Source organism: Pagrus major, chromosome 20 (genome assembly GCF_040436345.1).
Source record: "Pagrus major chromosome 20, Pma_NU_1.0".
NCBI classification, from domain to species: domain Eukaryota; kingdom Metazoa; phylum Chordata; class Actinopteri; order Spariformes; family Sparidae; genus Pagrus; species Pagrus major.
In genome coordinates, this window is record NC_133234.1 from 9,914,509 (window position 1) to 9,930,896 (window position 16,388).

The 16,388-nt window shown below is 40.1% G+C and overlaps 1 protein-coding gene across 2 annotated transcripts in view; it reads left to right on the forward strand.

The window, feature by feature from the left end:
- Window positions 1-2,657: 2,657 nt before the first annotated feature.
- snx29 (sorting nexin 29) overlaps window positions 2,658-16,388 on the forward strand; it is a 148,204-nt gene continuing 134,473 nt past the window's right edge. The window contains exons 1-11 of one of the 2 annotated variants that reach the window (XM_073490286.1): window positions 2,658-3,026; window positions 4,690-4,754; window positions 5,696-5,748; window positions 6,342-6,466; window positions 9,219-9,399; window positions 9,662-9,732; window positions 11,026-11,286; window positions 12,020-12,422; window positions 13,528-13,640; window positions 13,978-14,074; window positions 14,277-14,359. In XM_073490286.1, the coding sequence (XP_073346387.1) occupies window positions 3,020-3,026; window positions 4,690-4,754; window positions 5,696-5,748; window positions 6,342-6,466; window positions 9,219-9,399; window positions 9,662-9,732; window positions 11,026-11,286; window positions 12,020-12,422; window positions 13,528-13,640; window positions 13,978-14,074; window positions 14,277-14,359 (1,459 nt within the window). In that variant the 5' untranslated portion in view covers window positions 2,658-3,019. Of the gene's footprint in view, window positions 3,027-4,689; window positions 4,755-5,695; window positions 5,749-6,341; window positions 6,467-9,218; window positions 9,400-9,661; window positions 9,733-10,010; window positions 10,059-11,025; window positions 11,287-12,019; window positions 12,423-13,527; window positions 13,641-13,977; window positions 14,075-14,276; window positions 14,360-16,388 lie in introns of those variants that run through there. The other variant, XM_073490287.1, reaches the window with a different exon arrangement.

A 16,388-nucleotide genomic window follows, 5' to 3' on the forward strand; every position in this document is an offset into this window, starting at 1 on the left:
AATCAAAATCGTGAATTAATAATTAGTAATTAATTATTAATTATTGAAGGTTATTTTTAATCAATTGATCATTATTTCAAACAGTCACTTATTTTATTTTGCTTTTACAATAATTCACTAATCGAAAAAGATTAAACAGTGAAAATTTGCCCTATCATATTAAAGTATGGTGATCATTCAATTATTCCATTTAATCTGGCAAACGAAAAACGAAAAAACGAGTCAATATTTCGTTTTTCTGTATGCACCAAACATTGAAAACTGGTGTTTGTTTTCCTATTTTCAGCCCAAAACAGAAAATATAATAAACAAGGAAACCAAAACGAAATAATAAACCTAATTTACATTTTCCGTTATTGTTGTACCATTTCCCACGGTACATTTCTGCTGTGTGGCCACGCTTTGCGCATGCACAATGTATAGTCGCTCGGTATCCATGGTGAGCAACAACACACCGGTCTGAGTGCCAAAAGTCCCACGGTCCAGTCCATTGACTGTGTACAGCCTATGGTCCAGTCCCAGTAGACCACTGGAGTCCCACGTTCTAATGGCATCACTCGAGCCATACATGTCTCTTTCAAATTCATACTCCTGACTTCTTTCCCCGCAACAGATAAGTCCTGTGATTTTCAGGCTGATATCATTAAATTTGACCATTTACAACAGGGGGAACGCATCCTGACAGCTTGGAGTATTACTGTCAGATAGTGGTCCCCCTCTGTTCAATATTAAAGGAGGCTCAGACAAGCATTAAAGACTTTAATAACATTAAACAAAAAATAAATAGTGTATACTTACTTTTTAGAACATACAACTATTATTCAAATTCAATAAATACAAAATTAAATGGCAAAATGTGCAATATTTAACACATCAACAAAAACATCAAAATAATTTTAAAAAATGATAAACATGAAAATTTTCATGTAGGCTTTGTAAAGAAAACATCCACATTCATCGTCTTTTAAGTTCCTTTCCTTCAGCATGCTGCACATACAAATTTGTCCTCTATCTTTGGCCTTCCAACACATGCATAGTGGAACCACTGTCCACAGACATCACAGGATATCTGTAGTGCAAAAACATATATATTGTATGTATATGTATATATATTTTATTAGAATTATGTTTTTGAATATATATTTAAAATTGCATAATAAACTAGAATATGTATTTGTGTACAATAAAAGACTTGGGGCTTCAAAACATTTCAAAAACTAAATTACTAAGTTTAAAGTAACCTTTAAAAATCTTTTCATGCATGTACTGTTGATTTAGTAAATAAAAGAAAAGTGTCAATAGCAGCAGAGTTTTAAAGTGAATTCTGATGATTAGACACATGATCTGTTGTCTGTCTGCTTGTATACACTGTCAGACACTGTTGGTTGTTGGATATGTTTCAAGGACAATAAAGAGTTGATTATAACATCATAATTTGGTAAGGATAGAGAGTCATTCCAGGTCAAAAGTGTCAAGTCTAAAGTGAAGTCATGAGGGATTGATCAAAGTAATTAAATTCATGACTTGGGTCTGAATCAAGTCGACAATTCTGCAAGTAGTGTATCCAAAATATTGTTAGGTCTACACAAAATCTATCTTTAATGTGATGTCAGATCTCAAATGTGGTGGTCTGCACCCTCCTCTGGCCAACAGCAGGCATGGCACCAACATGGAAATATGGAGACTTGCCAGATTGCAAATAAAGCAATTCAGTTTGGAGTTAACAAATCCAAATCTTTTATAAATAATCTAAATATAATAATATGTCATCATTTATCTCATACATACAATTGGGAATTGACAAAAGCTTGGATGTGTTAAGCAAATTAAAGACAAGTGAAATGTTAGTCTCAAGTGTGCCAAATGGATCAGAATTAATGCCATCATAAGCATTATATCTATGCTAGTTTAGTTCAGCATCTTAGCATGCTAACATTTGCTAATTAGCAGTAAACACAAGTTACAGCTAAGGATGAGGGACATGTTATTAATTTTGCAAGTATCTTGTCATTAAACAAAATACACTACTCAAAATTAGTTGGGGATGTTGGGATATCTTAGTGTTTTCATTTGATTGTTACGTATGAACTCTTATTTCGTGTTTTGTGAATATATTTAGTCCTCAAAAATAATGCAACACGTTTTATTTCACATGCATATATGCACCCAATATCCCAAAATCCCTAACTGATTCTGAGTAGTGTATTTGAGAGATTGAATTTTTGACCTGAAGGTGGCGCTAGATGAAAAGTTAAGGGATCACCAATGGTGTTACATTTGATCCTGAGGGAAACATGAATGCTTTTACCTAATTTAATGCAACATATGCAATAATTGTTTATACATTTCAACCCAAAATGTGAATTAATCCATAAGATTGTGTTGTACTGTTCTCCCTGCTCACAGTCAAGCACACACACACACACACACACACACACACACACACACACACACACACACACACACACACACACACACACTTTTATCTCAACTGCCTGTCTACATGAAAATTATGCTTTTGTAGTTTCGCGGCTCTTTTAACAAAGACTACAACTCCCACTATGCCTTTCCGGTCATATGACAGCTGTGTGTTTGGTCATGTGACCTTGACACCGCTCTGTCGGCTTCCCTGTCTGGCAGAGCCACAGGCTCAAAACTGAAAACACTTCATTTCTCTGCTAAAAGACTCCATTACACTTCAGACGGCTGACCACACGGCTCTGAAAACACACTCCGGCTTGTGTTTCTCACAGTTTATCTGCTCATTAGGCTTCGTACAAGACTTACATGTCAGACTGGTAGACTCACAGCCCCAGCGGCTCCCCGGCAGGCCTCTCTGTTTACCGTGTGAGCATCAGTCCTCACGCCGCGGTTGGGTGGGTCCAGCTCGGCCACAGAGGCAGCATGGCCCCGCTGCACAGCTAGCCTCTGCTCCTGAAAGCTACAGAAAAGGGATGAATCATATCGCTGGTGAACTGTTCAGCTTGGATGTCACTGCTAACGGGGTTTGGCTGTCAGAATGAACGGTGAGTTTTGTGTTTCGTGCTTTTTGTCGGTCACTCACCTGTTAAAGCAGCAAATGTCAACTCATGCATGAAAGAGGGGATTCAGTCACTTGTTAATAACCTGTGTGCTCAGAGTGGGAGTCAGGGATTTCTGCTGACATGTTAACTGCACTGTCTGCAGCTACTTCCCCACTGTCAACATCCAGCTAATGGCCTCTCTGCTCTTTCAAACCTTGTTGAATCAATACATTCATGTTCAGCTTTTACTTCAAAGAAAATAAAAGCAATTCAAGACTATTCAAAGGCATTTTTTGTGGGCTCTAACCATGTATGAGCACTCTATGTCACTCTGTCCAGACTGTGACTGTGACCTGGAAAACACCTGGTAGTTTCTGTTTTGAATCCTACTTAAACATGTGGCTGGAGGAGAGTGACTGCTCCAGCTCCTGTTGTCCTTCAGCAAAGCATTTGAGCCAGAGCTGCTCCATTAGGTTAGCAGCTTGAAGAAGACTGTGGTAGAATTGGATTATGGTTAATATTCTACTATATTACAAAACCTGAGATTGTGTAACTGATTGCTTATACTTTCACCTGCAGAGTACATTTTTGGATTTATCAATCATTTGTTAATAAAGTCAATAGTCTATAAAATGTGATAAGATAGTAAACAAAAGTCCTCCACTGATTCCTCAGAGCCTGACGAGATGCTATCAGATGTCCTGTTTTGTCTGACCCATGGTTCAAATTCCTAAGATATGCAATTTAAATGTGTTATAAAAGCAGCAGATCAGTCAGAGACTTCTGGGGATTTTGCTTTAAAAATATACAAATTGTTGCAGGTTAAAGCAGCACTATGTAGTTTTGAGAAATCAATTTTAATCAGAGGAGAAAGATCTTCATTGACTGATTATTTTTTAAATCCCTAACAAACAAACTTATTAAACAATCTTTATTCATTTTCATGACTGAATAAACAAACTGACCTTAAAGGACAACACAATTTCATACCGTTTTACTTTGTTTATATGTGGCGGACCCTGCCACCGTTCTAGTGTCATCCTAAAAAGAATAAGATTAATTCCAAACAGTTACTAAAATAGTTTAAAAGCATGCAGAGCAATAACAGCAAATGAATATTAAAGGGTCACGGTGCCTTCTCAGGCCTGTGAGAGCCGACCAATCCCTACACCGAGCTTTTCAGGGAAAGGGGCCTTAAAGAGACAGGCACTAGAACAGAGCGTTTAGACAGAGGGTGAATAGAGGTGCTGCATCAATGGACAATTTAAGAAACATAATGTGGCAAAAAGTGTAGTTTTCTCATGATAAACTTGCTGTTTAATGTCGCAGACACGCTGAAAGTTCTCGTAATAAAGAGCTTCCTTTATCTTTATCTTATTCAGTTTGTTTGTTTATTTGCTGGGGTGTAAATAATACAGGTGAGGTGGGTTTCATACTGTAGTAATGGAAAAAAAATACATTAACAAACTGCAGCTGTTTGCATGCTGACTGTAATGGCTTTCTTCTGCGGTTAATTTCCGTCCTCGCCTCTTGGACATGCATAATTAATACAGGAGCAAGCAATGATTTGGAAAATGAGTCTGTATTACAGGCTCATTTTCTTAATCCATCGCCCAAACTGAATCTGGGTAATTTTCCCTTTGTTTGTCTGTGTTCATCTCTTCAGGCACTCAGCAGAGTGATACCAAGAGACAGCACCTCCTGGAGAGGCTGCTGGATGCTGTCAAACAGGTAAGTGACCTGTTATGTTCATGCATCTGTACGTTGACTTTTATTCACTTTTCAAATTTTAGCAGCATCGTAGTAGAAGGCCATAAAATTACACCTGGCTGTTTGCTAAATCTCAAAGTCAGATTGGCCTCAATATAAAGAAATATGTATTCATTTTCTTTATAATCTGTATCTGTGAATGATTATCACTGTTTACAAAAGAAAGACACTCCCAAATTCTACATTTCACTAGAACAAGAAATCTATTTAACGTCAGACCATGTGGTTTCTGAATACCCTTTAGTTCCTTTATTCACTGTGTACCAAAACTCACTGGAGGAAGTAAAACTGAGCACTATTCACAACTTTATAATTTGATAATCTATTCAAAAGGCAGATATATTGGGCAGCAAACTAAGGAGTGAAATGTGAGTGGTATTTAAGAGTCATATTGCGTGAGATTTTTTGGAAACACATTTGCAGATGGGGTGATGATGTTATGTACTTGCCGTACAAAGAGGGAAAAAGAAAAGTGGGAACTGCGTGTACAGTATCAGGTTTCTGGTTTCAAGGAACAGAGATTCCTTTTATAGAAGTTCCTCATGATTTGGAGCCATTATGGGGTATTATTCAGGTGAGAATCTAAACAGATTTACTGCCCTTCTGTCAGTGACATCAATGACCCAGCCCCAGTCTGAAGTCCATTATCTCCAGTTCATTTTATCTGGTGATAAAACATTAAACTTTTCAGCTACTGGCCAAACAGTGGGCCGTTGGGTGTCTGGTATAATTAAAAAGTATAGTTCACTATCAGTACTGTTCATCAGAAAAACACAGTCTACTCTGTGGCTACTTGAGCGATTTAAGCCCTTAAAGTCTTTAGAAATGTGCTCTTTGTGTGCTGGAGTAAGTTTTGAAGCATTTCACAGGCAGCTATTATCATTCCCTTCATATCTTCCCAGTGCCAAATCCGCTTTGGAGGAAGAAAGGAGATTGCCACAGACTCAGACAGCAGGTAAGAGAAGCAGCCTGTTACCGAGACATTCTTCAGTCAGTATCTGTGTTTACTTAGCACCTGAGGAGCTGTTTGGTTTGCATGTGCAGCTCCAGGTCACTTGAGGCTGCGCTGCTTTAGGCTCCTGTGTTACCTTCAGCCTCTTCTGTGCAGCGATCTGGCAACGTGCCCAGCTTGGGGGTCGATTTCTTTTCTACAAAAAATATTTTAAAATGAATTAAATAATGTGTTTTAAAATATTTTCCATCATATCTTAGTCATAAAAAAGTGTTGTTTGATGATGTCAATGACCTTCAGAACAGTAAATCTAGGGAATGATTGATAAAATATGTTTCATCAGGACTCAAAGAGAAAGTAATCGATCGAAATTTCATGTCCTGTGCTGCTCAGATCTCATTTTGAGGGTGTAGCTACAGTTTTTAAACTATAATGATAACTGCCTTATTTTGTCTGGGAATGTACATCGGGGTTCCTCTGGCTGAGTTTAAAGTGCACCCATAGTTTCAAGGGCATACTCCTTCAAAGCACTGTACATGTACTGTTCACATCGACCCCCTTTCTCGCCTCGGGGTAACTTTTCTTTGCCTCTGCAGGGTGATCTGTCTGTGCGCCCAGTTTGAAGCGGTGCTGCAGCACGGCCTGAGGAAGAGTCGAGGCCTGGCCCTCACCGCCGCCGCTCTCAAGCAGGCTGCAGGGTTCAGCAGCAGGACCGAAGCAGGTACGATACTTAACTGGCTGTACGGTCCGTTAAACTCGGGTCCAAAGTTGAAAATCAAAGCAGCAACTGAAATTCAGCCTCTAGCCTTTACCCTGGAAAGAGGAGACCTGAGAATGCTAACCTTGCTACCCTGTGGCTCGGCTTGTTATCTTGGAAGTCATGGGGGGTTGGAGGACGCGAGTGTGTTAGTTGGGAAGCTGGGATCTGCCACACACACAACACACACACACACACACACACACACACACACACACACACACACACCTTGCTGTGACACCAGATGGTTAGACTACAGACAGGTCAAGATGGCATGCACAGGAAGGTCTCTGCTTCCCTGTTTCACTCTCTCTGCTGCGCTCACCTGTCTGTCTCCAAACCTCTGCATCTCTGTCTCAGTCTGTGGTGGGCAGCACACCTGCTGTGGCTTTACACTCCTCAAAAGTGCTGCTGAGATGTGCCGTCATTATAAATGCGAGTTGTGTGCTCAGACATCGTTCAAACCCACAGAAGTTTATTTTAAATTCCAGGCATGATCACAAACATCACATTGCCTCTCATTTTATCCTGAGGAAGATAGCTCTTTTTTATTCCAGAACACCTCAATATTTGACAATTAATTGAAATAGTTTAACTTTCAATTAATTGTAGCAAGAAAGGAGCTTCCACTGTTTTAATTGTACAGATGAGCTCCAGTAACGTTACCCCATCATTGACAAATATTTGAATTTAAATTGATTATAAACTAGATATTATTTAGTTGCTAATGTTATAAAAGTTGGTACTGTGAATAATACAATATGTTTTCATACAAATGAACTGTCAGTGTTTAGTACACTTTGCATTTGTTCTACCACCAAGCTGAACGTATCAACCACATCCCTTACTTTTAGCTAACTTTTAACTGTTGATTCATTTTAGCTAACTATTTAACCATTTATCCACTACTTTAGCTAACATTTTTTTTGCTAACTAATACAACCATTTGTCCATTACTTTTAGCTGGCACCTTCAACCATTTATCCAGCACCTTCAGCTAACAATTTTTTAGCTTAGCTAACTATTGCTGTTACAACCATTTAACCCATATCCATCAGATTCAGCTAACGACTACAACCATTAATCTACTACCTTTAGCTAAATATTTTTTGGACAGCCTAATTTCTACAACCATTTAATTGTTCTCTTTTAGTGTTAGCTAACTATTTCAACCATTTCTCCACTACCTTTAGCTATGTCTTAGCTTAGCTAACTACTAACGTTACAACCATTTAACAGTTCCACTAGTTTTAGCCAGATAGGTTTGTAACTATTTATCCACTACTTTTAGCTAACTATTTTTTAGCCATCTTCTACAATTACGTTTAGCTCATGATTTTTATCCATTACTTACAGCTAACTATTTCAACTGTTAGCATTAGTATTAGCTTTTTAATTAATTTTTCCATTGGCTAATGTTACAGGTAAGTATTTCAACTGTTTAACCTATACATTACCTTTATTTAACAATGTCTTAACTGGTAATTCTTAACTTATAAGCAACTATTTTGCTTATATGTTATGTTAAGCCATTTTAAAAAACCTTTTAGCTGCTTGTCTTTGCTTTTCTGCTTGCTTTCTTACTATTTTTCACACAGTCTTAGTTGCAACTCGTGTCGTTCAGGGGGTTATAAGTGACTAAATATGTGGACATATTTTTTAAATAGTGGAATTGTACCCACTGGTAACTGCAGTGTTACCCTGTGATTTACAAGTACCCCTGATGGGGAACCACTGCTCTATCTGTGGTATCTCATGAGACTATGAAAAGTATGAAAAGCTTCAAGATTCAGTGTTATTTGCAGCCATCAGAGCTTAGAAAGACCATTCTGCTGGTTGAGAGACATTAGTTTCCCATTAGACTAAATTGTTTCCACTGTGTCATATTTAAGAACCTTGTGGCTATTAATTCCAGACGGAGGAGAAATGCATGACTTCTGTAATGGCTACCACATCATAACCATTAGCATATCTGACGTTTTCCTGCATTTCACAGTCAATTAGAAGAAGGGATTGTGGCTGAACTCATGGATTTGGAGCTCCCTAATGAAGCCAAGCCCTCTGACAAAGCCAGAAATAGCAGTCCTAATTTTTAACGCATTGTTCTGAGGTTATATGCTAATCAAATGCGAAAAAAGACTAGCATAACACACATTCCTATTAATTTCCAAACCTCAGAAAACTTAACATTGAAACGGAGTTACATAAGGTTTTTTTTGTTCATCTTTTCCCCCCGTGTTATTGAAAATAATAAAATTATGAGAGTTCAGAAGTGAGTGCACAATATGGAGAGGTGACAGGTAGGAGGTCCAGATGGAGCTGTGTAAATGGAGGTGTGGATGTTTGTTAATGAGAGACTGAAGATGTGCTGACTCTCAGGACTCCAGAAGTGTTTTTGCTGCTGCTTCACTGACCTTTCGTACCTGTTGTGTAACTCAAGTTGTTGTTTTTCACTAATAAGATTCTCTCTTTTCCTCCACCTCCCTCCATACCTCTCTTTTATTGCTCCATGCACCTTCCTTGTGTCTCCTGCCTCTTTTTTCCTCACCTTTCATCTTGCGCACCCCTTGCTTCCCATGCCTTGTCACAATCTTTCCCTCCAACCTATCAACCATCGACTCACTGCCTTCCCTCCTCTTCCTCTCCTTCATCTTGGCACCTTTTACTCCCTTGCCTCTCCCCCTCCTCCTTCTTTCTTTTTTATCCCCTGTACCAGAGTTGACTTTCTGGTTCTACGTGAAGGAGCATCTGAACCGCCACGAGCTCCAGCGCTTCTACTCCCTACGTCAGATCTCCTCAGAGCTCGGCCGGGGTCGTGCCTGGCTGCGCTGCGCCCTCAATGAGCACTCGCTGGAGCGCTACCTGCACACACTGCTGGCTGACCGCCCACGCCTGGGGTTAGTACAGGATGTGTGTGTGTGTGTGTGTGTGTGTGTGTGTGTGTGTGTGTGCAGTTAATGTACCACTTTCACTAAAGTTCAGTGAACTATGTTTTTACATTTTTGCATAGCAGCGTAGTCTTCCATGTTCTCTTTATAATTTATACTGACACTCCAGAATCTATTCAACTGTACAGTTAATATGACCTCAGAAATGGAGGACTTTAACTTCTCTATCGTCTGCATCGATGTGATTGTTCTCCTGCTCTCTGTTTTCTAGAACTTATTACGAGGACTGGGCTTTTGTTCTCGATGAAGAGAGAGCAAGTATGCTCCCCACCATGGCTGCAGGTCGGTAATGGAACCTTTTCACAACAGATATTTTGACTTGTCAAAGCAGGAAAAGCACAGGTGGGACCAATAACGTTAACGATGGCTCCATTCTATTAAGTGTCTCATTAAGCCATGTCATTGAGTGAGCATGCACAATACCAGAGCACTCATCTAAATGGAATGCAGCCATCATTAACGTTTTTAATTCCACCTGTGCTCTCCTGCTTTGACAAGTCAAAATGTAGTGGGAGCGTGATTTGCCAAATGTTTAGCCATGCTATGGTGGTGGCGAGATTTTAGCCATGCTAACGGCAGGTTGTTTTGGTTTGAAATGCCACTCAAAGGTAAGTGTACTCCTGTTGACATGTTAATTTAGCATGTTATGTTAAAGTAGCCTACTAACATGGCACGGCTAATTTACTGACAGTCGACAGCATGTATACTACTGATGCATATAATGTAATATTGTTACATATAATGTAGCATTAGCATCAACATAGCATGATATCATGATTATATTTGCATGCGAAAAAAAGTTACCATGACAAATATGTTGCAGTGAGTTGTTTATCATCATTGAGCATGTTACTATGCTGTTGTTAGCAGTAATACAGCTAAAGCTGGCAAAGGACAGCTAAAAACTGGTTAAAGTTAAAGCAACATGATGTTATCAGATGTAATGTAGGTGCTAACTACAAACAAAACTCATTACGTCATAACAATGTAAACACGCACATATGTAAAAATACAGCTGTGTCCGATAATCTGAGTCTGTGAACATGTCGGGGGAATATCCTTTTGATTTATGGTATTTCTTCTGTTGCCACCGTCAGACAAGACTATATTTTTTGCCCAAGTAGTGTTAAAAAATCTCAGAACAGCAAAGTTTTCATTCTAGGTATCTTTTGTTGTGTAATGAGCATAATCAATTAATCAATAGCATCATTTTCAAACTTTAAATTTAAAAATTCTTCACACAATTGAGGCTGCTTTATAAGCAGTTATTTAACTGACTTTGCACTTGTTTGGTGGGAATTGGTCTTAATGGCTGCGCTCCTGCTGTTGAACTATTGATGAGCGCAACTCAGATGAGCACAAACTCTAAAATATTAAGAATATACACCACTGATCTTATGCCAGAGCTTCCCCTCTCTTTTCATACACAGGCAGAGAGTCCGAGTTCATCTGAGGCTGCCCACTTTTGCTGTGTGTGCTCAGAACAGCTTACAAAGCACTTTGCAGGAGTTCAAAAGCTTCATATGATTTAACTCGACCGTTGTGTAATAAATTTCATCTCGCCTCTCTTTTCAGGTCTGAACTCCATCCTGTTTGCCATCAACATCGACAACAGTGACCTGAACGGCGGGGTGACTCGAGGAGGAGGCCCCTCAGTGTCCAACCTCCTCAAGGAGTCAACGCAGGGCATCGGGAGCCTGTGGAAAGAGTCGACTCAGGGAGTCAGCAGCCTGCTGCGGGAGATCAGCACCGCCACAGCTGTGGTGCCCGGCTTCACCCCCAGAACGGACGGAGCCTCAGACCCGCTACCTGTCGTGCCACGCAGCACCTCTGCTGGTAGGAAACAGCAATATTTGATATGAAAATTAAATTATAATCGGGAATTTTTTACTATATTTTAAGGTGTTGCTGTTATTTTGTCCACCCCATGAATGCAGTAACACATCATGGTCCACGACAACATGTAGTTCACTTTGAGCATGCATAATGAATGCACTGGTAGAACAAATCTAGTGAACGCAACACGACACATCTGCAGCAGAGTGCTTCCGCGGCGATGAAATCCCCCATGACATGAATAAACTTCCAGAATGTCGGCCTCCTTGTTTGACCTAATTTAAGCCGTCTGGCCCGGTCCATCCCATCGGGAAAACTCACACCGTTTCCTCCCATATGTTCCGCTCAGAGGGATGAACAAGCTTTTAAATTTTAACCGTGTGGTGTTAAAACTTTTCACTGGAATGAATGTAAATGAAATTCTAAACTGGTGTGCCAGCTCCGCGAGGTGGACGGCCAATTCACATTATTCACTGGTATAAAACTCGCTGATGCACAGCCAGGCTCTGAAGAGGAAGAGAGAGTTGAACCGCACTGTATTAGAAATGCACTTTAAAAGGCCTAATTGAAATGAACTTAAGATGCTGATGTCACCAGGACTAAACTTTGCTGTATGAATAAATGGAGGTAGTAAGTCTAGACAGGTGAAAAGTACTGAATTCATGGAAGTTTAACTTTATTCAAGGTTGAGATTGAGGTTTTGTTCACTTCTTTTACATCTTATCCCACCCAGACTCAGGGCTGAGAAAAGAGCGCCGGAGGAAAAAGAAAATCACCAACATCATTTCCTTTGACGACGATCTGGATGGAGGGGCGGAGGATGAGGAGGAGGGAGAGGATGACTCCCAGAAGATGGGCGCGATGAGGAAGAGCCACACTGCTCCCGCTCAGAACAGTGTGGAGGAGGGAATAGATCCTTTGGAGCCAGTCTTCTCTGAGTCTCTGACCCAAAATGGCCTGGCTGAGCCAGGCATAGTCAGCTGGGTGGGGTCCCCCCATCCCTCTCGCACTCCACCCCTTGCTACACCTCCTCTGCCTGACAGTAAGAATATAGACAATGAAGAGGAGGAGGAAGAGGAGGAGATGTACAAACCCAAAGCACAAACCCAGGAGGAGGAGAGGATCAGTTCTGATCAGTGAGTCAGATCACTTCAGTTGAATGTTGGTTTATAAAACAAACTTAAAGAAATATTTCACGTTTTTAATCATTCATGCTGAAATGAATGTCAGCTTGGGGCCCAGTACCCTTGGAGGTTGTTCACTTGGTACATAAAACATTACAGCTTTAATTAAAAAGTGCTCATATTTTTGTTTCACTCTGTTTTGTTATTGAGTTATAGAATTAAAGCCAGTTGCAGATAATTAGTTGGATCAGAAACTCAGTTTCCTCTGAGCAAAATAAAACTGTTGTCTGACCAGAAAAAAACTGCAGAAACAGAAAATTGACCAACATTATTATATACCATTAATGTTGGGTTCTTTTTTCCAATATAAGTACAAGGTGCATTCTTTCATAGTTCAATAAAATTATCCCCAAAAAAGACTAAAATCCTGATTCAGAGCAGAGGGGAAGAAAATGTTTGATATCTTACCCTGGTCCTGACATTTATTCATAAGACAGGAGACTAGAACTGGTCACAGATGACTGTTTAGGGTTTGCATTTGTAGTGGCTGTGACAAACACATTATGATGCTCGATCTATTTTAAATTCAGTGTTACACTTTCCAAGGATATCATTGTCTGCAGTGTCCACAGCAAATAACCTTCCCTAGATCTGCTTAGAAATCAGAGAAAAAGACATTTGAAAAAGAACTTGGCCTAAAATGTGTCATGTCAAAGTAATTTAGGGATAGTCGTCTTTACATCCTCGGGTACGATGCAAAAAGGAAAGGCTAATAGCTAATTCGGCATTCTTTAATGGTGACGATTTGCCAAAATGTAAACAAGTGCAGACTTGTTGTAGCCCACAGCATAGCTTTCTGAATCCATGGTTACATTATACTTCCTGTTTATATCCCCCAAAGCATTATGGGAGTAGCAGTTGTCTTGCTTTGGTATGGGCCAGAGTGTTTTTTTCCCCCCTATACCAGAATAATTTTGGTTGCCGCCAGATCTTTCTATAGTGCAGACATAGTGCTGTTGACATAGGGGTGGCTATGCAAAACCAGGCCCCAGTGTCAACTGCCTTGTGGGGCAGACGGGGACTGAAACAGTCTGAGGTTAAAATTGTCTTGTTTTAGGGTGGTGGTAGGCAGCCTGTCCAGTGTGTCCACGTGGAGCCCTCTACAGGTGATGACTGACCACAGCAGCTCAGACATCCTCATTCCTTTGAACCCTACGGACCCTCAGCCAGGTACTGTAGTCCTAAAAACACCAAACATTGGACTTTATCCAGAATCCTGCACCTACAAGGAAGATAGAAGCATATTAAAAACACTTCCTGGTACCAGTATACTATTTCTTGATTGCCTCTAACTTACACTGGTTCCAGCTTACATTTCCTACTTAGTTCAGTGCTCTAACATTACGTTTTCTTTCCCTGTTGTGAGTCTGTTATGTTTGCTTGAGTGGTTTTACTGCTGACAACAGCTGCTGTTGGCTTCAGTGCAGGGATCAGTTGTCTATTAGATGAAATCTCGGTACTTTCTCTGTTGGTCTGCACCTTCACTTTCACTTCCATTTTGCCTCAGTGAGCTCTGTGGAGGACTCGGCTGCATTTCCTGCTCAGTGTGAGTCAACAGGCCCGCTGGGAAACTGTGAGAGCAGCACATCGCTGCTCACATTCAAGTAAGCTATCCTTTGATGCGGGAATGATGTGTTGTGTGAATGATTTGCAATTTAGGGCAAAATATGCAGCAGTTTTATTCAGAGAACTAAGAAGGCAAGTCTAGTCAGTATGCTTTTGTGCTGCAGCCTCAGGTTTCTTTACAAAAATGAATTGTGGACAAACTGATTGAGAATACCTGATTCCTCTCTTCATGTGCTTCAGTATGGAGTCCAGTCCACCAACGCAGTCCGCTCCACTCTCCAGTGTGCTGCCAACATCTGGTCTGCCAGAGTCCATGACAGTGGGTGAGTATCTCATCTTCTTCCACCTGATTGCCTCTCACTATTTCTGTCTTTCTTTCTCATTGTGCTCAAACCGGTTTTGTGGATTATGCCACGTCATAATCACCATAAAAGCAGCTGAACAGTGTCTTTGCACAGAAACTGACCTGACCCAGAGCAATTATGTAACTTTAACTGCATAAATCAAGGTTTGAACATGCTAACCAACAAGGTGGATCTCAATTCTCATGGATGATTTGATTACCAAAGAAAGACATGCCTGGAATTGTGCTGTTACAATATAAAGGATTCATTACCATCCCTTACTTCTTTAAAAAACACGTCTGATATTAGCCAAGCTTCTCATGAATCCTCAAGAGTAACTGGAGAGTCAGCAGAGTCATGCACTGAAAAACTACCTCCTAGAAACAACACAATTAGTAAAATTGGTCAATTTTAAAAGTGCTTTAAACGACATTCAGCGTCATCTAGTGATTGCAACGTTCATAATCATATTAGTAAAAGCTAATTAACTAACTATCATGCTGACTCTACTCTACTCTACTCTAGCCCTTAAGCAGCTTGTAGTACATATCTCACGTGCATTAACATGCACACGCGGCCAGGCTGGCCGCCAAAACAAAAAACAGAGAGGCTTGGATCAGAACACACATGTAGGAAGTGAGACTTTATTCTGTGGTCAGGATAGCATTACTCCACATATCTTTATCTAGCAAATACTTGTTTGCTGCTATATTAATGTTCAAAATCTCACATATAGAACCGTTAGGTGAAATCTAGCCACTGCAAATTCAAAATCTCAGCGAACCAAGTAAAAAAGAGTTGGATATAAGCCTTTTTAGCATCATATATGGATAGATTTGTCAGGAAATCAAGATAAAGGTGCAATATGTAAGAATTAACCACCTGTCGAATTCAAAACAAATAGAGGGCAGCATATCCTGGAGTAACAGCTAACTGCTGCTACTGTAACTTTAGCTGTTGTTAGCTGGTTAGCTCAGTTAGCCATGCACCTAACAGTCCGGACTGGGAGTTCAGAGAACCAGGAAAGTGTTAGTATCTACACCACTAACAAGGAGCTTTGACCGGGACAGGTCATCGCTAGCTGGTTAGCATGCTAACTTCAGTATATACTTTTGCAACACAATACAAACAATAGGTGCATAATGTCATAACTGTTTATAATTCTAGTGAATTTTTGATTGTTTTCAACTAAAATTCTTACATATTGCACCTTTAGCGTTAGAAAACTAGATTATTCTATTATGGACTGCAGTGGTCTGCTCAACAGCCAGTCACATGAGTGCACAGAAATGTAATAATAAACATGTAGCGTCTAATAGAGCACAAGTTGCAGTAGGTGAAATCTCTTAATTTCTTTGTAGTAATGAGGATAAATTAATCAAACATTAAGTTGATTTACATTCATCATGACATCAAAAATCCCAGTTGTTGTATCACCAGTCCCTCTTTAGTTTTTGTCAGAAGACAATCTTATCTCGGAGAATACTGACAACAAGTTTGTGATGGTAATGAATCCTTTGGATGTCCTGACATGTCTCAGCCTGGGCAAGTTTCACCACAGCTGTCGTCTGAAGCAAATTAAATCAAACTGGCTCATTTGTATTTTCAAACTTTGTTGTTTTTCTCTGCAGTTAAAGTGATCTAATTGCAATGAGTGACGTCCTGTGCCAAGAGATTGTTCAGTTCTGTCCACCAGGTGGCACTGTTGGTCCAGTGTATGCAAACCTTACTGTATGTACGTACACACCCGTCTGCTACTTGTGGGGAAAAAGTGCGTGTGACACAAAGTCAGGTTGTGTGAATGCCTGCTATTTACATCAGCTGTGTGATTTCAGATGTGGATAAAAAAAATCTGATTCCAAAAGCACTTGATGAACACTTTAGCGCGTGTGTGCGACCCACTCACAGGTTGGTGTTCTGCTCGGTGCCATGGAGCTAATCAGACTGCTCACACTGGTGCTGTTTGATTCCTTGGAGTTTGTGTGTGTCTGTGTGTGTGTGTGTGTGT